General features: G+C 40.6%; 1 protein-coding gene across 4 annotated transcripts; it reads left to right on the forward strand.

Annotated features, from left to right (window-relative positions):
- Window positions 1-1,966: 1,966 nt before the first annotated feature.
- Window positions 1,967-25,868, forward strand: arhgef6 (Rac/Cdc42 guanine nucleotide exchange factor (GEF) 6). 4 transcript variants are annotated; one of them, XM_080465610.1, is made up of 22 exons: window positions 1,967-2,262; window positions 3,360-3,443; window positions 5,233-5,317; window positions 8,122-8,240; window positions 8,500-8,704; window positions 9,469-9,521; window positions 10,056-10,150; window positions 10,399-10,494; window positions 10,808-10,930; window positions 14,363-14,501; window positions 14,857-14,916; window positions 16,085-16,231; window positions 16,881-16,967; window positions 17,846-17,927; window positions 18,112-18,227; window positions 18,438-18,617; window positions 20,673-20,693; window positions 22,417-22,513; window positions 22,871-22,957; window positions 23,098-23,197; window positions 23,451-23,505; window positions 23,724-25,868. In XM_080465610.1, exons 1-22 carry the CDS (start codon window positions 2,098-2,100, stop codon window positions 23,844-23,846), a joined length of 2,319 nt encoding a protein of 772 aa, XP_080321736.1. In that variant the 5' UTR covers window positions 1,967-2,097; the 3' UTR covers window positions 23,847-25,868. The 4 variants fall into 4 exon arrangements, with proteins under 4 accessions (XP_080321736.1, XP_080321737.1, XP_080321734.1 ...); XM_080465611.1 differs by having other exon boundaries at window positions 23,101-23,197; XM_080465608.1 differs by having other exon boundaries at window positions 23,436-23,505; window positions 23,724-25,862.
- The last annotated feature ends 104 nt before the right edge of the window (window positions 25,869-25,972 follow it).

Consider the following 25,972-nt stretch of genomic DNA (forward strand, 5'->3'; position numbering starts at 1 on the left):
TTTGTATCTGTTCACACGCTTTGAGACGGTTGTCAAACACAAGGCCCGTGGGCCACAAGAGGCTCCAATCTGACCCACAAACCCACCAAGTAAAATTGAGAAATAAAAGCTGCAAGCAGCGGGACTCCCGACTGAGAATGTCGCCTGAATAATGGACAGATGTGGCAACATTTTAAAAGTTAAATGAAGTTTCGAGCTGAAATGGAGCCTGTAGTGGTTCATGGTTGAAGGGTTTTCCCAACTACTTCAATGTTAAAAATTATTTTAATAAGTTATTTTCTAAAAAAAAAAAAAAAGTTCAAATGGAAGTTTTTAAAGAGGTATAGACCAAAAAAAAGATAAACGTTTACATGCAAAAAAAATTGAAAAGTTGAAATAATTTGAAGAGTAAAAGAAAAAGTTGCAACATAACTAATGTCTTAGCTGCAAAATGTGATACTTGGCTGGTTCAAATTAGACAATTGGTCAAAAAATGTGAATAATTCTCAATCAGCATTCATACAATCAAATGTCAATAATTGCCTGGGGGGGGGGGGGGGATCACAAATTCATTTCATCTTTATTTATATACCACCACAAGCAACACAGTCATTTCTAGATGCTTTTAACTTTTAACCCAACAAATCCACATGAGCCAGACCAGAGTTAGTGATGGTGGAAAGAAAAAAAAAACCTCCCTCTCACAGGAAGAAACCTTTGCAGAACCAGACAGAGGGGGCGGATTTCTCCTATTCTGGTTTGGGTGAGGGGGTAGAGGAGAGAAGATGATAGGACAGACAGATCGGGGTAGGGATACAGACCCTCGTTTGGGTAGGTGGGCAGAGAAATTAAACTAAAAAATGAATAATAAAATAAATGACTCGCCTCCTTTTCAGTCTCTTTACAGACACTTACACAGATTTGTGTGAATGCTGGAAGAAACCGCCCCATTTCTTTCCAGGCTTCTGTGTTTTTTTTTGGCTCACTTCTACAAATTTGATCCAATTTTGACCATTCTAGTATCAAAATGTGCAACAGAATGCATTTTTGCATAATTTTAAGCTATGATAAGATTATTTAATTTGCTGTGTGGACAAAGTTCCACTGTAACACTTTATAACTTGCTGATCGGGTTGGGGTTCGAGTCTCCCATCCACTTTGGGACATTTATTTTGTAGTTTTTTGTGATTTATTCATTAACAGTTAAAGACATAAAAAGCATACCGTATAGAACTCATCTCGTGATCAAGCTGCACGTTTTGATATTCAAACGGTTCAAATCAATTAAAAATGACAGACGATATAGTGCGGTGTCAAAGAAGCCATAATAATAATAATAATACAGATTTGGTTAATGCCTTTCAGCATTCACACAACCATTTAGTCTATTGTGATAGAATAAATGTATCTGTATTCATTTGTCAGATTTTTAATAATTTTATTCCATAATCATGACTATACTTCATTACATTTCATCATATTATTTAAAAATGTATACATGTAAATTATTTATACTTTTTCCTACAGATAATTAGTCTTAATTTTAAAGTTGTAACATGTTTAAATTAATTATTAAATAAGTGGATGTTAATAAAGATTACATAAAAATATTATTTATGTAGAGAGGGGAGGGGGGGGGGGGTTAAATAAATTATACTTCTTCCCACTAATTTTCAGACATGCAACCTGATTTTTTTGTTTCTGCATTTACTTATTTACTGTTTGTTTGGTTAAATAGTTTCGGTTGATTGTCGTGAACTGTTGATTTTGAGATTGTATAGATATAGACAGATTAAACTTTATTCATCCCTCTCAAATATTATCTAGTTTAAATTAAAGGAACGCTTGGAAAACAGCTTTAAAATGCCCTTCTTTCCAGGGTGGCGGTGTTTAGGTGCCAGTTTGCCAGTAGGGGTGATCATCAGCTCTGCGTGTAGAAAACAGCGTCGTCCTCCCCCCACCGCTCTTTTTTTTTTTTTTTTTTTTTAAACTTCAACCAGAAGTGCGGATGTGAGTCGCATATTGATACGGAACAGACAGACAGTTGTTTTGTTTCCCCCCCCCCCCCTGTTCCTTGCAATGCAATGCAGGCTTAGGCAATGACCATTTTGCGGAGCAATGAATCCCGAGGAGCAGACGGTAACGTGGTTGATCTCACTGGGAGTGCTCAGCTCTCCGAAAAAGAACATAGCGGACCCGGAGGAGTTTCTGAAAACCTCCCTGAAGGATGGAGTCGTCCTCTGCAAGCTCACCGAGCGGCTCGTGCCTGGCTTCACTCCCAAGGTGCGTTACGCGTTTTTAAGTTCACCGAAAGTCAACAGAAGAAGAAGGGAGGGGTTTGATGAAAAGTGATAGGGACAAGAACTTCTTCCTGCAGCAGGCCTCACGGTTCTTTCTTTTTTTTTTTTTTTCCCTCAGTCGAGGCGTCAGGTTTTGACACGCGCCAAGCGTTTTTGGCACGATGCGTAAATGAGTTACAGCCACATTTCGTGTTTTTTTTTTTTTTTTTTTCAAACGTGAGATTTCAAGTGTTGGTTTCCTGCGAAGCCAGAAAAAAAAAATGTTCCGCATTCTTGACATGAGCGAGTCGGTGGCGAACACCCACCAAACAACACAACCGCGCCGAAGTGGCCAAACATGGCGGTTAAACGGCGAATGTTTCTTACATTGTATTAGAGGGAAAACCGCACGGATAGCGGGTGCAAACAACTTGCATTTGATAGTTGAGATGAGAAAGTTGATAAAGATAAATAACAGTTGCAAAGAGGGTTCGTCACTTCCTCCTGAGCGGCTGCTCTTCCCGGTGCGCCCTCCCCCTCCTCCTCCTCCTCCTCCCCGTCCGCCGCCGTCAAAGCGCAAAGTTGCGTCAAAGCACAGCGAGAATAAAACCGCATGGAGCAACTTTTTCGTCGAATAGCTCAATCACCTAGCTGTATTCACACATTTTCCCCCAGCAGCCAAACATTTGCTTCCAGACAATAGTTTACGCTTTAACGCCAAGCAGCCAAAAGCCCCGATCCGCCTCCTTTTATCCATCTGGAACGCGCTTCCGCTCCTGCTCAAACAGGGATTTATTTTGAAACCGAGCAAAGTGAACGGATGTTTTTGCTGAAATGTGGCTGCTTTGACGCCTCTGTGGCGTTAAATGGTTGTATACATATATATGCATGAAGGGGACGCAGGGAGAATTCAGTTATTTTGTTAACTACGACACCACTCGGGATTGCCACAAAAAAAAAAAAAATCACTTTTTGCGCCTTTGCGCGTCGCCGCCTGGACAGCAGCCTCGGCCCGCAGCCTCTGATGTGCGCACTGTGTCAGCTATCTGTTTGGCATACTAAGCCGCGGCATGTGTTTATATATTTATTTCGTGTGCTCAGTATTGCCAGGACCCGAGAACTGAAGTGGACTGCCTCTCCAACATAAAGGAGTTCTTAAGAGGATGCGCGTCCTTAAAAGTTGAGGTAAGTTGATTTATCATGTGAATGAAGGTAAACAAACAAACAAAAAAAAAAACACTCACTTGATTCTTTCTACAGGAGCTGACCTTCCTCTATCTTTATCTTCTTACTTAGCCGCTGTGGCAGTGTAGAAGGGAAGATTGCTTTCTGTTGTGATCCACTCACCCTGCTGGCATATGCTTTCTTTTCACGTCCATGTGGAGTGAGCTTCATAAACAGGCATGCTGTCACTCACTCCCACTGACCAGTGAGGAAGGCTACTGATTCCCCTTGTGCCTTCAGTTTCTTTTTAAAATGCCACAGGACTACGATCACTTCCTTTCCTTGTAACTTCTTTGTTTCTCTCTTGGTCTTCACCACTCAAAACATGTCCTGATATTGAAAAGGAGAGGAGGAGGAGGAGGGGGGGGGAACCACTTGCAGATGTTGGGAGTTTTCTTTCTGTCACTGCACCAGCCTGACTACCACACTGGACATTAGTGTCTTTTCCAGCGTTATAAATAATCTTCTCTGGTTTTGAATCACATCACTCGGTTTCTTTAAACGGCTAATTGAGTCAGCGAGGCTGGCTCACGTGCGGTTCAGTAGTCCTGCCCAGCTGGCTTGTTATGTCTGAGAGGTCCCCTTTGCTTTTATCCTCCAACTCGGTCTGAGCCCATAATTACAGTTTTTGCAGCCAGCCAGTAGTTCATGGGCAGGAGAATTTGCACTGCCCCTGTCAAACCTATCGGTCTGTTGCGCCACAGCGAACCCGGCCCATCCATCTGGTGAGTTGTAGCTGGAGCAAATAGTGTCCGTATGTCCTGTGACAATGCAAAGAAAGCAGTCGTGCCGCTTTCACTTCTGCTCTAAGATGCAGAAAGAGGAAGCTCCGGTCACTGTTCATGGCTTCGGATTTTTGCTAGGTTATGAACTGAAAGGTAGGATTTCTCCTCCGATTTTAAACACGACTGGGAGCTTCTGAAGGGAATATTTATTCATGACATGATTTGGTTAAACTGCTGAGCCCTACCCATGGTCAGCCAGTGTCTGATTAATGTTAAAAACCTTGAGCGTGGACCAATTACAAGATGCATTTCCAGAATTTTCTGGCATTGAAACTAGGAATATATAACTAATGTGCAAAAAAAAAAAACTAAAACTTGTACTGCAGTCCTTTTCCTGAAGAAGGGTAAACTGACTAAACCTCAGAAATCATGTAGACCTCAAGGCTGATCACATACCGAGAAACGTGATGATCTCCCTGCATGTGATGTAATGATCACACTTGACTCTGGATTGAGGCGACACGAAGCTCATGACCTAGGTTTTACTACTCAAACTTTAAAGTATATTTAAGATGTTTTATTTAAAATGTGAAATCTAATCCGCTGGAGGAAAGAAGATAGCTGTCTGAGACGGAGCAACAAGCTGTGTGTGTGTGTGCCCAAGTGAGCAGTGCATCACAAATGAGTCTGGCACTGTCTGTTTTATTGCAAATCACTCAGTCTCCAAATATGGGTCAGGCTGAACATGTTGGTTATTATTTATTTAAATCCTAGTGTGTGTATTTCATTGTTTGTGTGTGTGTGTGTGTGTGTTCCCATTGTTTTTGCTTGAATGTGGACTGGCTGCTGTTCTCTGCCTGTTTGCATTAAGCTAGCATTATTATGAGGGTTGATGTGGAAAAGCTCCAACTTGGACCTTTTTTGTGTTTAATAGATCCCAGCTTGTATGAACAGATGCTTTGTGGGTGTTTTGATTCTGAAAAAAATCTTTTTTTTCTTTCTTTTTTTTTTTTTGTTCCATCCAGGGGTTTGAACCAGAGTGGTTATACACTGGCGAGAATTTTGGCAAAGTCCTAACTACGTTGCTTGCAGTTAACTTTGCGACACAAGGTAAGATTTTTTTTTTTTCAGTCTCGTGTCTCCCTTTCTGAGGGTTTGGAGTGACATGAATATGATTGTATTCATTTTAGATGAGTTGACAAATATGTGGCCACAGTTTATATTCGGCGCTTGTTCACTTCTGCGTGTCCATTCAAATGAAGCAACTTCGTTTCAGAAGGCTATATTCAGCTTTGTTTAAAAACGTGAAATTTACATGGAAACATGAAAAAAATATGAGACTCAACATAAAACGCTTCATCAGTTTCCTTCAGTGTGACTTGGGTAAACAATTCTGGGCCGGTGTGTTAATAATGAATAATCAGTAAATACATCCACCAAATTTTTCAAGAGTAGTGAAATGAGGTCCCATACGTTGTGCATGGGCTTTGATAAAGATGTTTGTTTGTTTGTTTTTCCTATGGACCTCATGGAAGTCACGATTGGGTGGGCAGCTGGCCTGGCAGTGTGTGCTTGGATCACGCAGGGTACCATATTTCCTCATGTGTGTCCCTGGCCGCAATATACTCTGGACTTGTAATCGTGTTCATTCAGAGTAGGCTCCTATATAAATATGTGTGTTTCCTTTTGAAATTGCATTGCAGTCCTGCAGCGGGTTTGGACTAATTGTTCTACGTGGAGTGTTTGTTTTGGGACACTAAATGTGTCCTCAATCTCTCCAGTTTTTCAGACTGATATAGCTTGTGATTATTTGTTCAACATTTTCTATTCTCACACTCTATTATTAAGGTTCCATGCTGTTAGGATCACGTGTACATCACCATGTAAACAATGTAGTGGGATCATGATTTTTGATGTGCCTGATTGATAGTAAAAGGAACAAAAGACATCCCTGCTATTGAGATCTAAGGAGTGCATACCTTTAATACCTTTTCAGTTTCACAACCTTGATCATTCAAAAATGAGTGGAAATTAATTTTCTGTGTTTTCACTCGCTTACCTGTAACTCTGCTCACTGCCTGATGTGATCCGCTGCACGTTGCTTTGATCAAACACTTTGATTGACTTTGAACGCGTCATCAGTGGCTTGGATGCATTTAACTCGGAGGGGGGTGTATGAGGAACAGAAGCCTCTGTAAAATCTTGGCTCTAATTGATATGTAAATCTTTGAGACGCTGGCTGCGCTCAGCATCTGTTCTCTCATCATCATAAGAGAACTTGATTTGAAGTGGATTAGTCACAGGTTAGTTGATATAATCACGGACGAGAGGCCTCTGTTATCACTCCTGATCCGCTTCTGAGCCCAGCTTCTGCTTTCCGATGGTATAAAAACTGCCTTTTATCGTCTATCCGTGCACAGTCAGTATTACTGTAAGTGATTCTAATTTAACACACATATGTAACTGGTGCAACCACAGAGCAGAGCCAGTAGGGCCGATGATGCTTCTCTGTGTGTGAGGAGGGGCATGTGGGATCCATGAGCTCCACCTACATCTGCCCTCAATGTCCTTTTCATCATTTTATTGAAGCATGAGTGCAATCCTCCCTGACCTCTCTGTGTGGAAAATGCTTGTGAGTCTGCAGCTTTCTCAACCTAAACATGCGTCACGGTTGCATAAATACCAGACGAATGTGATTTTCTGTCTGTATGTGAAAGTACATTCAAGTGTTTGTCAAGTGTTGAAGCTCTTTATTTAATCTGAATTAGAGGTTATTAAAGCTAAATTAGCTATTGACTTATTGTTTTTATTCGTCTGTGAATTCATCTGACATTGAATTTAGAATATGTCTTTACATCCCCTGAAGAATTTGCAATCCATTATTTCCTGAATTTTAAAATAAATTGCATGAAGACCTGTTCAAGTATAAAGCTCCAACTGACTGGATTAAAGCATCATCAAAACTGCCTTAAAAATCCCAGTCTATGTGTTTAACCTCTTTTCTTCATAACTGAAGTATGAATGATGCTGGTCAACACTTTGGTTTTGGTTTGATATGGGAGTGGGTAGGCCAGATGGTATATCTTTGCGTCAATATATTTATGTACAGTTATTTACAGATGATGTGTTTAGGACTCCCTTGGAAATGAGATGTTTCATCTCAAAAGTCAACCCTCTCAATACACTAGAAAGTTGAACATTAAATTGCATATAATAGGCAGTCTTCAGTGAGTGCTCCTGCTCCCGAGCATGTGTCAAGTTGCAGTGCTGCCATGTGGCACTTTTCAAGTGGCAACAGAGTTCCTCCCTCTGTCAGAGCATTTCAAGGAGCACACTCATCCTGCGGGACTGCTGGCAGCCACTGACCCTCAATCACACTTGTCCTGCTGCGGTAGCTGAGCGATGGCACTGCCGAGCGGCCGGGTGTCGGCAACCTCAATTGATTTGAATATTTTTTTCTGAAATGCACTTCAGAGACGAGGCCGCTTTGAGGAAGTTGCATCAAAACATGTCGGTCCAGTGAGCAATTCTGCCATAACTAACCAAGTGTATGTTTACAAGATGCACTTTATTATTCTGAAGGCTGCCAGTTGTCGTCTGTTTCCACATCGGCTTGAACCGGGATCGTAGTGCCCATGTCACTTATGGTTAAGTCCCATTATTCCATGAGGGATAGTGCATTTGTTGCCTGTGTGTGTGTGTGTATCTGTTCATTGTCCTGGGGCCGTGCGGTGCAATGGACCGAACGCCTATAAATTATCATCAGGTTGTCAGCCCGCAAACGTATTTGTACCTGTGTGAACTCTCATCATGCTGATGACGTGTTTGTGCGTTTTAAAGGTGAGGCTGCGTGGCGGAATCTAATTACAGTACAAAATACAAAGCTTTGTATTTTATCTTTGTATTTCCCATAGACTGCGCTGCAGAGAGATGTCCACAGTCCGGTCCTTCCTCTCCCAATCAGACTACATCCTCACACACACTGTCATCTGCTAAATCCAAAGGCTCTCTGCGCAGACAATCCAAATCAGTGGTACAGTTCTTTTTCATGGTGTTTTTATATATTTTTTTAAAAACTGTTTGGTTGCAGAGTTCTCTCGACATTTGTTGCTTCATTTTTTAAAATTTTCTCAATGTTGTAACTGTGTAATGAAGTAATAATTATATCAACTAAAACTGCTTAAGCCAATTATTGTTTCTTCGTATTTAGATGTAAATCAAGAGATACAAGTGATATATGTTAAAACGTTCTTGTTTGTCTTGCCGACTCCCATGGCAACCTCTCTTAACAGGAAATGTCTGAGAACGGTAGTGGCGGTGGGCAGCTGGTAAAAGCTCGCTTCAACTTCAAGCAGAACAACGAGGACGAGCTTTCGTTCAATAAAGGTGAACACATCCTCGTGACGCGGCAGGAGGAGGGCGGATGGTGGGAGGGCACACTCAACGGCAAGACGGGCTGGTTTCCCAGTAACTACGTTCGCGAGATCAAACCCTTCGGTAAGTTGAGCCGCAACCGTTTTAGATGATCCAAGTTCATGCTTGAGTATAACAGTGTCATCAGTCTCAAAGGGAAACGTGGTGATTTCCATGTAGTTTATTTATTTTTAAGTGTAGAGTTGATGATTCACTTGACGGAAAGACATTCCACATGAGCAAGCATAAGCAAGCATAAGCAAGGGTGGAAGAGAAAAACTCAGTTTTAACAGGAAGAAACGAGCAGAACCAGGCTCAGAAGTGGAGGCTTTCTGCTTTTCTGGTTGGGGTTAGAGGATAGAGAGAAAACGATTGGATAGGGAAATAGAACAACGAACTGACTGCCGTCGCAAAGTCGGTTGCGGATTGTGATGCGGGATACAAACCTTGATTCGAGGGTGACGCGAGCAAAATAGCATTAATACCAATGTCTATATTTGATATACTAATTAATCACAATGCAATCAATTGTCGGATGAAGCCGTGGTCAAATAAGAAAACCTTCACATGCACAGCAAGAACATTTAAACTACAGCTGGTTTGAACATTTGCTTCGCAGCAACAAGGCAAACCACTTCCCCACAGTGTCGCCTAGTTAAGCTATCGCTCATCAGTTGTGGAATGGCAACAGCTTTTCTAATAAGCAATCACACAGAAAACTTTGAGTCCCATACTGATCGATATTATTGTGTTTAGGTATTTAGTATGAATGCTTTTAATATCCTTGATGGCAGTCGTGTTTGAGCTTTGACGGTCTTTTCTGTCTTCAATGTTTATTTTCTCTACAGAAAAGCCAGCGTCTCCGAAAGGAACTCAGCTGACCAAGAACTACTTCAGTGTGGTGAGTGTCGCCAAACGGAGGCTCCTCTCCAGTACCCCTGCACAGACTTTCACCGGGAGGCTGAGAAGTGTGATACCTCGACAACTGACACACACTCTCAGGTCCCACTTTATGGAGATTCAAACCACCACCCCGGTCTCGCCAGTCCGAAAGTACTGGACCTGAGGTCCATGCGATACTGTAGAGGCATGCCAACCAGGACAGCCCCACAATATCCAGGGCCTTCAGCAGCTCTGGGAGTTTTACATACTGCAATATTTAGTTTCTTTGACAGCAATTTATTCTGCATTTACATATTCTTTTCTTTTTTGACCTTAACAAATACACCGTGGCATGTGTTCACCCAGGCTCCATCCTGAATTATGCTCAAATAGCACTAAGGCAATATTGTCTCCCACACTAACAAAGAAATTGTGTCATTTTGTTCACGAGCCATTTCTATCGGTATTTATTCACATTTTACTCTCAGAAGAGTCTGTGCATTCCTCTGATCCGAAACCATGACGTTTTCTGCTGGTTGTGCTTCTTCTGCAGGTGGTGCAGGACATTTTAGAGCACGAACGCGAGTTTGTCAAAGAATTACAAACCGTGCTGAGCTGTTACCTTCGCCCTCTGCAAACCAGCGACAAGTAAGAGCAATGAAAGGGATGTGACGGGTCGAGTGCATGGCAGTGCCAAAGTAGTGGGAATTCTAATGACTCTAATACAGAGTACGGACATTTTTGTTGGTTGTGATACAATTGCAACGCAGATCAATTTTGTGTTGAAGTGCCTAAAAGTTAGTCCTGTCCAGTGACACACACACACTGTAGGACTGTTTTCACTCTCTCCACTCGTTTGACTGTGTGTGTGTGTGTGTGTGTGTGTGTGTTCCCAGGTTGAGCAGCACAGACGGCACAACCCTGTGTGGGAACCTGGAGGAGATCCTCACCTTCCAGCAGGGACTTTGTTCAGCTTTGGAGGACTGCACAAAGTAAGTTATAATAACAATATCTTGACACAAGTAAAGGCCTTGTACGACTATTCTGGGCACTCTAGTCTATTTCAGCTCATTTTCTCATGTTTTTACACACTATATATATATATACATGTTCTGCAGTGTTGTATTTCAGGCACCTCATCCTTTCTAATCATTGAAAACTAAGCTTGATGAGTTTATCAAAAACACTTTAGTTAGTAGAGGACTCGGCATGTCTCCTGTTTCTGTGGTTTCCTCCTTTTTTTCTCCCCCTCCCTGTCTCTTTTTTCACCTCCCTGACTTGACCTCCTCTTGCGTGACTTTGCAGAGTCTCAGAGGGACAGCAGCGAGTCGCTGGCTGCTTTTTAAATCTAATGAGCCAAATCAAGACTCTGTACCTGGCTTACTGTTCCAGCCACCCCTCAGCTGTCTGCATCCTGACGGACCACAGGTGAGCATCTGCCCACAAGACTTGTGGGAAAAGGTTTCTCTCATACTATAGCGAGTTGATAACGTTAGATCAGTTTTTAAGACTATTGTCTTATTTGAATCGACGAGGGAGGATAGTTCGTTTAAGTCAACTTCGGATTTGCATAAGAACCTCTTACTATTTCTAAGACTATGCCAATCAGGGGGATGCTACAGACTTGGTACGGAGGAACATATTTCTGAAGCTACTTTGAAAACGCCCTAAATTGTTGCATATCTGAAAATTCTGATGAATTGAAGTTCAGGATGAAGCTCTCTAAGCTATTTGAAGGGATTTAATCTGTGTGTGACGGCTGCATTACTGTTTTCTTTACAGATTTAATGAATATTGTCGGCTGTTTCTAACCAGTTAATATTGTACGGAAGAGTTTTAGGGCCACTGAAGCAAAAAAAACAACCTTTGTGGCCTCAAAAAAGTCGAAAATCAAATTCGAGATTTCTTTTTTTTCACGGTGAAAAAAAAAATCCGTCCATCCACATGCCAGCGTGTGTGACTGCTTTCTCAAAATGCACATCAGGCGGTTTAATGAAGTGATGAAAAGATGCTTCAGGACAGAATCTCGCTCATAAACACGGTGCAGTTATCATCAGTATCAGGATTATAAGAGACAGAGCAGCCTGCTGCCTTGTTCCGTCGCGGAAGTTCGTCGAGTACGAAGGACAAAGGCACGGATCCCGGGCTGCTTATTTAAATGTTCTTATTAATCAAGGAAATCCTGTGTAAAATCACATGTCCATAAGCAGTAAGCAACCCGATATAGTCAGAATTAAGTGATTTAATGTGAATTCACATCTACGGGCAAATGATGAGGGATGGATTGACGTCTCGCCGTGGGAAAAAAAAATAAAAAATCTTGAATATGATTTTTGACTTTTTTTGGGGCCACAACGTTTTTATTTATTTTTTTAGCCTCCGAAAAAAAAAAATCTCGAATATGATTTTCGACATTTTTTTTTTTAGCCTCCGAATTTTTTTTTCTTCTTCATGGCCCTAAAACTCTTCCATAAATATTGTTTGTATTCCCTAATAGGAATCAAAATCTTCAAACATAAATTACAATCCAGTTGTTTCCTACCGAGTGATCGAGGTCATCTTAAATGGTCACAAGACTAAGTGAAGATCAGTGAAAATATTTTTGTTGGAAGGAAAGTAGGAGGATTCTTTTTTTCTTGAGTGTTTTCTTAATTCTTGATGCGAGTTGTGTTTTGATATGCAGTTTGCAAGTTTCTGAAAGCGCGTATACACACATTCACACCCAATTTAGAATCACCAATTAGCCTTAAATGTATATTTTTGGGTGGAAACTGGAGTACTGTGATAAAAACTCACAGTGAAAACATGCAAGCTTGACACACAACGTTCGCCTTATCCAACTGGAATCATTCTTCCTCTAAAGTGTGTGTGAACCAGATGAGTAAAACTTTTTACTGGAGTACATTATTAGTACTTTAGCATAATATTACTCAAATAAAAGTGTAGAGTAGGCCGCTTCAGAACTCCTTCAACAAGGGAATAAAATACATGATTAAGTTATTGTTACTCGTTTAACGTTTTGCTTTGTAAATCATAGAGCCCCACATTCTTGTCAGATAATCATTTCCTTACAATTTACTGCAAAGTTAAATATATATATATATATATAACATCAAGCAAGTGGTTATTTGTGTGTCAGTCAGTGGAAAACACAGTGAACCGAATGTGAGTGGCTGCAGCAGAAATTTGATCCTACTCAATTCTAAAAAGAATTAATCGGTAATTATTGTTGATATTGAGGCGCTTTTCTTTCACACATCAACGGAGAGCCTGCTGTCATGGAGAGTTTGTGTGCGGCTACGTGACTCTCTGGATTTGTTTGATTGGTCACACTGAGCCTTTGGCGGAAGCCTCTCCGCTAGAGCGAAATAATTAGATTATTTTGATACATTCCAGTCAAAAGTAAAGGTAACAAGACCTCAGTGCAATGCAGTAAAAGTAAAAAAAGCATGGTATTATTAAACTACTCTCATAAGTACATTTTATCCAAAAAGTTCCATCCGTCATGCGTTCCTCTGCTCAGTCTGTATGGAATCGCGGCGCAGTATCGAGGAAATGAAGCCTGGGCGTCTCTGTCCCCTGGTTATAATATACTACAAGCAGATGACTTTTACTTAAAAAAGAGAAACGAAACATAACCGAAGACGGAGACAAGTAGGGCATTGATCAGGATTTGTGTCACACATTAGGATTTGAGGTTGTTGAAGCTGAAGAGGACCAAGCACAGAATACATGCGCCAGCTTTTCTATATCCTGAAAGGTGCAGGTGAGCTGCATGTCACCCAGCTTCCTCTGCATTAAGACAAGGACTGTCTGCAGGGCCGAAAGGCAAAGACCGCAGCGAAGCGTTAACGTAGCCATGATCATTTTCTATAGTTTATTTTATAGTTGGTGTGTTGTATTTGAGCAAAGTCAATGGAGGGCATCCGCCTGGGATTGAGGCGTGATTCTTTCTGTTGATGAGCTGTAGTTTGTGTTTGTTCCACAAGGTGTCACACGTTCCATTTGACAAAACACTCGAGTTCCTTTTACTCGGAGTCCTTCCAGTGTGCTGCATGTTTCCTTCATTTAGGTTATCAAATGAATTCTACCTATTCAGCAACGGCGGTCATTAATATTAGCATATTGATTACATGAACATTTAAAAGTTTCCGTGTTGTATTCTGGTGCTGAAGTCTGGGAAAGTGGAGTTGAGGACGGTCATCAGGTTCTTTTAGTTAAAAAACTAATTAATTTACACACAGGAAACCAAATGTTGACAGGATATATACATTTGTGGTTTTGTCAGCAGGCTCTTTTTCACACTTTTTACGTTGACATTTCAGTTGCAATGTCTTTTCGTTTGTTGGACCCGTTCACACACGGTTATCGAACTGCGTGGCTCTATAACACTTTACGGTTCAAGGTTTCTGGTCTTTGAGACTCATGAACGGTGTTGAAGCCGACAACACAAAACTGTTGTGCTCCTGATTGTTAAACAGTGAAATATTGTTTGTTGTGACATTTTTTTTGTTTTTAAATTTATGGTTGTGTATAATGTGATTAGATAAAATTATAGTTATTAATCAACAAAATAATTATAAAAGTTAAAAGCACTCTAAGGTTAGTACTCTTTTTGTTTGAACGGCACATACAAACGACGATAAAGTTAAAATATTTCCAGTGTGTGATTGTGCGATACCGTGCTGTCTTCACACATATTCATTCACTTCATATGTGTGATTTAAAAAGAGTCGGTGTGGCAACAGATGTTGCATCTCAGCTGGCTTTTGTTTTTAATGGTACGTTTGATGAAATAACTTGCATTACAGTCGGGGTGCTGCCGTCACCAATACGGCCTCTGATTGTGTTTTTTATCAGCGAGGAACTGGACAAGTTCATGGAGAGCCAGGGAGCGAGTGCGCCAGGGATCCTGACGCTGACCACCAGCCTCAGTAAGCCCTTCATGAGGCTCGACAAATACCCCACCCTGCTGCAGGAGCTGGAGAGACATGTGGAGGTACACAACACACACACACACACACACACACACACACACACACACACACACACACACACACACACACACACACACGTCTGTTTTTATTTAATTGATTACACACTATGTGATAAATCATTTTCAAATACTGCGTTGGAATCGTATCTCTAAAGTTTGATTAAAATGATCCACAACAAGAAAGTTCTGCTTAATATCTGACATTAACTTATAAATCCTATATAAAATATTTGTGACTCCGTTTGTGTTTCTCTGAATAGCCAATGCTTTCTGTGCTTTAACATTTAGCAATGAAGGGTTTGGCCTCGACCTGGGCCGCTCTGATTGACCTGATGTCATTTTTTTTTTTGCACCACAGGAAGCCCACCCCGACTACACCGACATTGTAAAAGCAACTTCAGCATTCAGGAGCCTGGTGGTAAGTTTGGACAGGAAGGGGAATCTTGATGCTTAAACCAGTTTTCCTTAACCAAGAAGAAGAAGAATAAAGCATTTAATTTATAGTGCACTTTAAGATTTTCATAAATGTAAAGTGCCATAAACAATATAAAGCATTTTAAAACGGCATTAAAAATTAATAACAACCGTGAAATAAATAGGTTTTATATCCCTTTTAATAAGAGTCTGTGGTGCCCTCAGATTCAAGCAAATTTAGCCTGTTCTTTCTCTTTTCATCAATAGACAATTCTAAGCTAAACCACATGTCTAATTCTTTAAGTACTGGACTTTACTTCACTGTTTCCATTATGGATTAAAAAAAAAAAAAAAAGAATAATAATGATTGTAATCAAATTTAAAGTCTTTTGTGGGTTGTTTGGTTTTATAATAATTTTTTATGATAATTAACAACTGAAAAACCTGAAAGTGAGTTACTTTTTGCAAACCGTTCTTTGTCAACTGTGGTATGCACATGAGCGTTGTAATGTAGTGCATCAAGTACAAATTTGAATAGAGGAAAAAAAAAAGAAAAGCTGAATGAAAGTGTCTTCTGTTTTTCCATCCTTGTGTTTCAAATGTGATCGTGTTGTTCCTACAGTGGGTGAGAACTGAAATGCCATTTAGGAGGGCTTGGATTAAAGATGAGCCACCGTGTTATACCTGAGCACACATCGTTCTGAGAAACAATTTCCCCCGTATGGCTTTGAGTTCCTTGTAAAAAAATAGAATCAACCATAAAGTGACTCACACGCTGCAAAGTTGCACAGGAAACAGGAAAAAAGAATCATGCAACGCCACCTATTACATATGCAAGTTGAATGTTTACTGTGAGATGCACTGTGAAAAATACTTATGCGGCATTGTAGTTTTTCGCTGTTTGAAGAGGGAGAGCCCCATTGTAGCACCTGAAATTGTACGGATCTTTAAGGCAACTTGCCAGACTTGGAGCAAAGATTGCTTTATTTTTTTAAGCTGTATATTTAGAGAAAGGAAAAAAAAAAACGTCTGTTTACATCTCGGTATTTCTGAAGTTCCCGGAAACACAGTAAAGGTTCAATAGATTTATCAGACGGACTTTCAACAATAAGCAAGCACTGATCTAACAGCAAGTTTTCACATGATGTTTATTTCTGTGTGTTACTGTGTAGACACAGTGCCAGGACCTGCGGAAGCGCAAAAATCTGGAGCTCCAGATATTATCAGAACCCGTGCGGGGCTGGGAGGGAGACGGCATGAAGAGCCTGGGTCATGTGGCCTACATGTCCCAGGTTCATGTGAAGAATGGCGGCAGTGAGGTGAGAGATAGTTTCCTTTCCACGCAGCCTGGGATGACTTGAACTTCAATTAGACCATCTGTGACAGATAGGAGGGTTTTGTTGAAGGAAAGCTGCATGATTTGCTTCATTACTATTACAAAAACCAATGTTAATATCCACAGAGTGCAAGTACACTTTATGAAATGAAGTTTTTTCAAGCATATATTCAGGAATTTAAGGTCACGTATTTGTTATCATACATGTTATAATTAAAATGTATTTTGTACCCTCATAAACCAAAGCCGGTTTGATCTTCTCAGAAAATTTGAAGTGGTTATTGTTGCCCGATGGTGTGGTTTCTGTGTAGGGGGCCTATTTCTGAGTCAGTAGTGGGAAGAAAGCACGAGATGCACATTTTCGTCACCCACTTTAGATGAGTGCCAACCACATTCCAACCACTGTGACAGTTATACAAAACATAACTGAAGCTGCTTCTCCAAATCAGCAGCGTGTTGCCAACCCCCCATGAAATATGCCGATGTTCGGTTGTAATGGTTGTTTGTGTATCAACAGCTTTGTTGTGTTTGTGTCAAACTTACCAAGTTGCAATAAACAGACAGATTTGTAGCTTTTTGCATGAGCCATTTGGAAATTGTGCAACCAGAACGTGTGTATAATTGTCTTTCAGGAAAAAGAGGAGCGCTATCTCATGCTTTTCCCCAATGTGTTGGTGATGCTCTCTGCCAGTCCACGAATGAGTGGCTTCATTTATCAGGTGAATAACTGTCGATTGTCTCGAGCCTTTGCATCTTGATTTATGTTTAAGGATAGACGAACATGCACATCGATGGATAATATTGCATCTGAAACAGTTTATCAAGCTTGAAGAAATATTTTCTATTGGTTCAGAACAAAACAAACACAGCAATTATAAGTTGAAGGAACCTAATAAGGCAAAATATGCAAAAGCTTGTGCCTAAGGCAGCGTTCACAAGTTTAGTTTCATGCCACATGCTGCAACCTCTCTCTCTCTCTCTCACGTCACTTCCTGTGTTTGAAGGGTTTTAGTCAATGTTGCACTCGCATGTCAATCAAGCTTCAATAAACTGCATCAGAATTTGTGCCTTGTGCGCGTTAGGGTTCAGGCTTTGTTTAAGTATGAATATTTCCATTGGGACAAATACTGTAACTGTACGATGCAGCTCTTGATTCCCTAAGATGGTCTGCCGAATTCCAAAATTCACCTAAACTTCTTGACTGTGGACTTTAATTTCTACTCATATAAGATGAAGTATGCCTTCACATCTCGTATCATTTGAGTCTTAGATTTGTTTTGAATTGACAAGATTTATGGTAGTTTTGTTGTTGGCAATCTGACCTCGTAGTGAGAATATCCTCAGTTCGTGTCTGGGCTTGAGGGCTCTTGTTATGGAGTTTGCATGTTGCTCCTCTGAGCGATTTTCTTCTGTTACGCTGTACAGTCCAAAAACCTTACAGGCAATTCGAGTGACCAGATAACCTCTGAGTGTGAATAGTCAACTGGGATCCGTTCCCCTACCCTGCCACTCGAAGTTGGATTAAACAGAGAAGATGGACGAATACTGCATGTTTAATTCTATATACTGTCTGTCTTCGTCTTCTTCTTCCATTCAGGGACGGCTGCCGCTGACAGGCACCACAGTTACAAGACATGCTGAAGACGTTGACAATGCTCACTACGCTTTTGACATCGCAGGTTTGCATCGAAAGTTTAAAAAAAAAAATAAAAAAGAATTTGAGATGACATCGTTAACAAATAGGAACCCAATGATAATACAGAGATACATTAGTGAAGCTTGTGTGAACATTTTGCTTGTTTTGTGGTGTTAGGTGACATTCTGACTTTCGCTGAATTGTGTGTGTGTGTGTGTGTGTTGCAGGAAGCATGATCGACCGTATTACAGTATTCTGCGGTAGTGCTCAAGAGTTACAGGAATGGCTCGAACACCTGCAGCCCTTTACCAAAGGAGGAAGTCCTGCAGGCACCATTTCAAAGGTTAGGACACACACACACACACACACACACACAAATACATGAAGTCAAAACGGTACCAAAAGTGAAGCCTCCTTTAATGCTGACATGTAGATAAAAGAAGTCTCACCACTGAGGTGACTCAATTCCAATGTACTTCTTACACAACTGTTTTTTTTTTTTTCTTTCTTTATATTATTTCCTTCTTTTTTTTGTGTGTGTGTGTGTACATAGAATGCAGATGGCAAGCCATTGAGCATGGTTGGTACGCCCACACATCTGTCTCTAATTGGCAGCCTAAGTGCCGCCAGCCGCGGCCCCCTGGAGCCCCCAAAGATCAGCAAACCCTGGTCTCTCAGCTGCCTGCGCCCTGCTCCTCCCCTCAAACCTTCCGCTGCTCTGGGCTACAAAGAGGTAGGACTCTGTCGAGCAGCACAAGCCCACCTACACTGGGGTCTTGCAGTCAGTCACACTGCTAGTCAGAGTGTAAAAAGCTCCCCCACAGTTCCACTCTGCCCTTTTTATCTGTGCTTCTCGTTTATTCACACATGAAGCATCCTGTTGTTCACTCATTTGTTACCCTTATTAAATAACTCTGAAGTGCATTCGCTGGACTTCTATCCATCTAAAGGTTTTATAGGCACCTTGATGCCTCCAGATTTCGAACGTACTTTACTGAAGAGAGCTGAAGGAGTTTTCAAGCTCCTCCGGGCTTTCACAAAGATTTAGTAGCACGGTCTGGGCGCTTATGATGAGAATATTTGCCCGTACACATCGTAAGTTTCTGCTTCTCCACTTTTTTGCATCACACAAATTCAAGTCTTCCACCGTTCCTGAATATCTGCAAATCGATATTTAATCAATCAGCTTGTTCTTGATTTTAATTTTAAATGAGCCATTAGGCACAAATTCACCTTGAGCCTTGTTTTCCAGCGCCACCTTTGTTTGTTCTCCTTCGGCCATGCGACACACAAACTACACACTACAAATAAGTTGATTTGTGTTTGGTGGATTATGTCTTTGTTGAAACAATGCTTCTGGTAAATAAATCTCAAACCTGTTTAAAATCCTTTCACATACATGTGACAGAAATACATGCATTTGTGGGAAAACTGTGGAATCCTCTCTGCCAATGCTAAACAATTTAATGAAGGAATATTGGCAATTTACCTTTTTTTTTTTTTTTTCTTCTCATTTAATTAACAGGCTAGAGTTTATTCTCAGGCTGTGGAGATATGGGCATGTAGCTGGTTGTAGAATTTCATCTTCACAACTTTCTGCTTTGAGATTGACTGATTAGAGCGTGATGTCTCTCGATGCCATCAGCATTCTGTGTGTTTTCACATCAGCATTCACATTTTAACCTCACAATCTAGATTCCTCATCGCTCATAATCATGGTCTGGGAGTTTCAGATGCTCGCGAAAAAAGAGCAGTGGCTTTTACGGTGATATAAGATCTATCCCCCAGAAGCATTATTTCAACAAGGAAACAATCTAGTTAACCTAAAACAAAAGAAAAAGAAATGCTTCTTCCAAGTTTAGGTATTTCTATCGATTCTTTGCAGTTTTTTTTGTGTGATTTTTGCCTTTACTGTCAAGCTGTACTTGAACTGACTGAACACTTCATCTATAAATACTGTAAAGAGATGACAAAAAAAAAAGTAGGACTGGAACAGAATTATGAGTTGCTTCTCAGATGGTAAAGATGAGTGATCTTTACTTTATTACCCACTGAGAAGCAGGGACTGTTTTATTACTATTCAATAACTAATGTCGCTCTTCATAAAAGTAACTAAACCTGAAATATATGATATAATGTGACATATTTATGGTCTTCTGTGCTTTATGTACTGAAGTCTTTCACAGCCTCGTTACTGGCTGCGACGATAAGCAGATGACGTAGGCACAAGCAAACCTCACAGTTGCTTTCATTATTAAGTGATTAGGAGAAATCTGAAAGTGCTCGCTGTGAGATCGAACTACAGTTTGGTTTCATGTGTCCCAGTGCGACATGTTTGTCATCGACGAGTATCGACTACACCACAGGTTATGAGTTGTACGCCTGTGAGACGATGCGCAGTCTCTGGTCTGACAACTGTGAGAGCTTCTGCTTTCCCACACAGTCGGCTCCTTTTAAACTTGCACTTCTCAAAATGTCTCTGTAATTTTAAACAGATCCGCCCAGAATGTATCAGCTACTCAATCTCCCATGCAGGGATTGCATGTATATTCCCCTGAATGCATCACTCTTTTTGACCAGTTTTCCTATTTCTACATACTTTTTAAAAAAATTTTTTATTTCATATTCAGAATATTCACTCCCATTTTGCACCCACAAGGAATGAGCGAAGAGTAGAAGCGGTGCAAATGTTCACCAATGACTCTTAATGCACCTCTATCACATCCTTCTCTCTTCGTATTTTTCATACACAAATCTCCTTTTTTCTCTTTCTCCATTCTGCCTTTAGAGGATGTCTTATATCATGAAGGTAAGGTTAGCTCTCACTCTGTGTCTGTGTGTACGTGTGCGGGTAAGGATGTGGGTTGGGGAAGTGAAACGGGGTTGCCTATGTGTGTGAGTGTGCCCTGTGTTCATCGGACATGTCATTGCATCGTTTGCTTCACTCTTCTTTCACTGTCTTATGTTGGTTTCCTGTGTTCTGTGGCCCAGCAAGTCTGCTATATATATATTCATCTTTATCATTTTTTTTTTTCATTCCCTGTTGCGAGTTAAGGTGTTGCTCACCGTGTGTGCTGTCGGTTATCTTTTGAAAAGGCTTTGTTCTGTTGCAGTACGCCTACTTGGGGAACTATTTTTGAGCATCTACACACCAGGTCCATGTTTCAGGTCCAGCTTTGAATGCAGATGCACATGTGAATAATAAATAATAGAATAGAATGCCTTTTATTGTCACTTGTACAGGTACAGTGAGATTAAAAACAACTCCAGTGACAGTGCAGCAGTTAAAAAGGGAAGAATATAGTGCAAGAAGGAGGGTGGGGGGTGTAGGCGGTAAGGTACACGGTCCAGTCCTGTGAACAGTACAGTGTATTTACAGGAAATGAATAAAAACTATTAAAAATGATATTGCACATTATGAGGTAGTCTGTAAAGTAAAGTCAGTGCATACAAGAGTTCACAGTGGTTATGGCTTTGGGGAAGCGAATAGATTGTCATGGTACAGGTCAGTAATTCATATAATTCACCAAGTGACTTCGAATGTTAAATCTCCACCCCGTATGTTGATATTTTGACATCTTATTGATCCTCAGGGCACAGTTCTGGGCATCTTTAGGTGTTTGCTACAGCAACAACGGGCACAAAATGAAGAGCAAAAACACTGAATTGATGACGCTACAATGATTGGTGGCCATGAAGTGTCTCATGGAGATAATGTTTCATTAGTCTGTAAAATCTTAACATGATCCTTTTCTCCCATTCTGATTTGTTTTTGAAATCATGCAAAAATTTCTTATAACGCACCATTATAGTTTAAGATGTACTTTCTATTCATACACCGCCTGGCTTTTCTTTTCTTTCACTGTGAAACCAGTGAACCTTCCAACCAACCAGGAACAAACTACTGTACGACGCCATTTCACAATTATCCGATTCACTTTCACAGGTTTTTCAAAGACGCGTTGCAGTCAATTTCCCCTTTTCATTTCCATGAACAGAGATATGTCATTTAGGAGTGTCCCAGCCTTGGGTTTCCTATCTATTTCCAGCTGCATGTCTGACTAAGCTTCTTGGTTCCAGCCAAATGCAGTCTGGCAAATGACACTGTCGAGTATTTTGTGTGTGGAGTGTTAATTATTCATAACACCTCTTAACCTGAGCTTCATAGGAAGTGCTTTTTTGGATTGTGAACTGAATGCACCAAAAAAGAAATGAAACGCCAACATTTTTGTGGTTTCTCAGTTTATGTCTATTGTTCAGTTTACCCAGCCAATTGGGTCTCAGTACACCACATGCTTGCTGCTTTTTTTTTTTTGGTTGTTTACTGGTTTTGTGTTCCTTGATGTTGTTTGTTCATATGGGATTGCACGTTACCTGTAAGCTTGCATAATTTTTTTTGTTTCGAGTCTTGGCTTTCAGGCGTGTGTATCAGTTTGTGCGATTTCTTTATTTTTTTGTGTGTGTGTGTGTGTGTGTGTGTGTGTGTGTGTGCGCGCAGAGATGTACTGAATTTATTCCCGCACTCCTCACAGGACTCGAGCAAGAGCCCGAGGCCCATGAAGAAGTTCCTGCCGGGAAACAGGAAGAAAGACCGCAAGCCGTCTGACGACGAGGTCCATACGAGGAAAAGTACGAACCGTGCAATAGTTTGTGTGTGAGGGGCACAAATGACTAATGACTAAAAAATGATATGGCTAAAATCACACATTAAGATTGTTAATGGACATTAACTGCACTTTTAAAGTCATTTTTAAGAAGGTCAGAAATAATAAAAGTAAAAGGCTTTAAATGTTTCCATTGCTAATCTTCAATTTATAGACGTTTCATATGAATTGGGGAAAAATATTTAGTCTGCCCATTGCTCCATTTGGATGTTCGGATTAATAATCTGTATACTTCTTTATGCTTGTTACCGTTTTCGTCCTTGCTGTGTCCTTCATGGCGTCCTACAGTGAACGCAATGTGTATTCATCATGATTTTGACAGGCACAGTTGCCCTGGAGGAGGACGCCCAGATACTGAGGGTGATTGAGGCATATTGCACAGGAGCCAGTCTCCATCAGACCACCACAGGTGTGTGTCTGTGTGTGTTTCTTTACCAAATGAGGATAAATAGTTTCTGTAATGCCCTTTCATATTGCACATTTCCACCAGCTGATGTATTCGTGTATAAAGATCCTCTGGTAATATGTGTGTGTGTTGTGTGTGTGCAGCAGTGCGGAAAGAGTGTGTCCCTCAGGTGCTTTTACCGGAGGAAGAGAAGATTATTGTGGAGGAGATGAAGAGCAATGGCCAGACAGTCATTGAGGAAAAGTAAGGATGTTATTTCTTTAGCAAATGGGAGTTAATTCACTTGCATTACTGGTGTCAAAGCGCTTATTTACACCTGCATGCTGATTTTTATTGCTGTAATTAGAGGCAGAGATGTGATATTGATCCCATCTAAGCCGTTAAATGTTTACACAGAAGAACCCTTCTGTTGTGCGAGAGGGCTTCGTTTGCACATCCAGTGGTTAGTAGTAAGAACAACAAACAACAACAAATCTTATAGTGCTTTTTCTTCCAGGAGCCTGGTTGATGCTGTATATGCTTTAAAGGATGAGGTCCATGAACTGAAAAAGGTGAGGACATTAAACTGCAAAGTGTAAAAATAACAAAGACATTAACTCTGCATAAGGCAAGTGGGTATATTTGGTAACTTTGTCAATGTCATCACATTTGTTTATGAAAATGTCCAAATAGTAGAAGTTGTTGCTCGTTGATGAGATTTGCTAGAACTGACCCGACAAACGGAAACGTTAAAATTAAAAAAATACTAATAAGTCTAAATGTTTCCCAGGAGAATAAGTGGATGAAGCAGTTCCTGGAGGAAGAGCAGAAGTCTCGCAAAGAGCTGGAGCGAGTGGTTCGTAAACTGGCCAAGCAGAAGAACGACTGCACGTGGGAGGACGGCGGCCACTGAGCACATCCATTCAACCATCCTCACCTCCGTGTGGCTGTGCATGTACATTAATGTAAACATGATTTGTTTTTGGGGGACATTTAGAGTCGGGGGTGTGTTTGTGTGTGTGTGTTTTGTGTGCGCCTCCACATTTCAATCATGGGCAGAGTCGCTCTCCGTTTCCTGAGCGGAACCCAAAGCTACTTCTCTTCAAGTTCTGAAGCCGATTTCAATGATATGATGATGGCTGACATGTCGTCCTCATCCAAGACTGTAAATATGCTTCCTCATGAAGCAGCTAAGCTCAACACAAGCATTTCTAACATACTGGCCCGTAGCGACTGGCACTGTGAACGCTCCACAGCAGATGGAGTTTTTTTTTTTTTTTTTTAACAAGGACGTAAATGTGTTTTCCACTGGTTCGTTTGCTTCAGGTGGAAACAGAAACAGAAAAGGAGTCAGAAGCCATCAAATCTAGTTGTTTTCTTGCATGCACTTCTATTATTGGTGGGGGGGAATGATTTTCTTCTCTTTATGAGTTTGTTGTATTGTATTTGTCATTAGGATTTGAAGCTGGAAAATCTGATTTTTCAGTGCTTTCATGGTTATGTGTTTTTGCTTTTTTTTGTGTGTGTGTGTGTGTGGGGGGGGGGGCATTTTAGACATTCACTTCATGCATTTCCAAGATCTTTTTTTGAGGCGTTCAAGCAAGTCACATAGGCGAGGTCGTGATCCTACATTTGGCTTCTAAATGCAGCTATTTATTTAAAAACTGCATGAATGTACAGTGTTTCTACAGTATAAAATTCTGCATCAGAAATATGATAATCAAGATATACGGTCTAAATCTATCAGGGAAGTAGCTGCATAATACAAATAGGGAAGAATTAACTGTATAGGTCAGTAAAGGAGAGTATGCAAATCAAAGGTTACCCTTATGCTTCTTATTAAAATATATTCAAGAGTCATTTTATCTTCAGAAATACGTAGTCTTGCTTTACTTCAGATGAACAAGACTTTATTTATTTTCTACCCAAGCGTCTGGCTGTGGTGTTAGCCTTATAGATGTAGTTTCGCTGCATTTAGATCTGTCTGGAATTAAAGGAATTTACTTTGAGGCAGAAACTAGATCTCTCCGTCAAGGAAAAAAAACAAACTTTTACATCACAAAAGGAGGAACTTTTGCTTGAAATGAATCCATGCCTTGAGATTTCAGAGTATTTTTGCGGTTTCTGTGATGTCCCGAGCGAGCAGAGATTGATTTATTGCTGTGTGTAAAGCTCAACTGTTTTAAGTGCCTCCCAAAACGAGTCGATACAGAGAGTTTAGGACCAGGTCAGGACTAGATGCATGAATTCTTGTGAATATGTCACAGATGCTTTGTTACAGTTGTGGGGGTGTGAAAACCACGGGGCTTTGCATATGCTTACTAAGATGCCGCGGTACATTTCCTCATGAGTCTGAATGTGTGCACCGTCTGATCTGTTCGCAGAGAAACGGTGGCGAAATGCAATAGGTGGCTGCTTTACTGGCTCAACTTCTGGGTTAGCACCAGCGTGGGGGAGCCAGATTTGGAGAAACAGCAATAACGTTGAATGAGTTGACAAAATTTATTAACCAAAAAACAAAAAAATGGCTAGACTGTGACACAGCCAGGCCATTTACCATGTTCCATTTGCCTTTAATTAATCATCTCTTAGTATAATTATTATTTAAATGTAGCTGACCTTGTTGCGATTTTGCTTATAAGTGTTTTGAAATGTAATAATATTGTTATACTCCAAAATCCTTGTTGATAGCTGTTTTGTGTGTGTGTGCGCGTGTGAGGATTATAGAGCACTGGTACTTTTACAGACGAGTCCTAGTCTTGCTCAAAGGCACTCCTGCTACAAGCTGGTTTTCATTTGTTTCGTTTTTTTCTTTATTTTTGTTTGTTTGTTGGCGACCACTTTGTCTTCAGCATTACGACTGATTCCTGTACAGAAGCGTGTCTCTGTTTCATCGCATTCGCCGCTGAGATGAGTCATTTTGTTCTGTTTATGTAAAAAAAACAAAAAAAAAAAACAAAGAAAAAAAATCCTTTTCATTAAGCACCACATACTGTAGTTTTCAAATTCCTGAGCACTTACTGGTTCGGACGGAGTTAA

This window comes from Lipophrys pholis (assembly GCF_963383615.2).
Source record: "Lipophrys pholis genome assembly, chromosome: 6".
Classification (NCBI taxonomy): Eukaryota; Metazoa; Chordata; class Actinopteri; order Blenniiformes; family Blenniidae; genus Lipophrys; species Lipophrys pholis.

Excerpts from the sequence above, each read along its gene's own strand:
- arhgef6 (XM_080465608.1), top strand. The coding sequence starts at position 2,098 with ATGAATCCCGAGGAGCAGACGGTAACGTGGTTGATCTCACTGGGAGTG. Across the intron at positions 9,522-10,055 it reads CCAAGAACTACTTCAGTGTG|GTGGTGCAGGACATTTTAGA; the intron begins GTGAGTGTCGCC and ends CTTCTTCTGCAG. Across the intron at positions 17,928-18,111 it reads CTACGCTTTTGACATCGCAG|GAAGCATGATCGACCGTATT; the intron begins GTTTGCATCGAA and ends TGTGTGTTGCAG.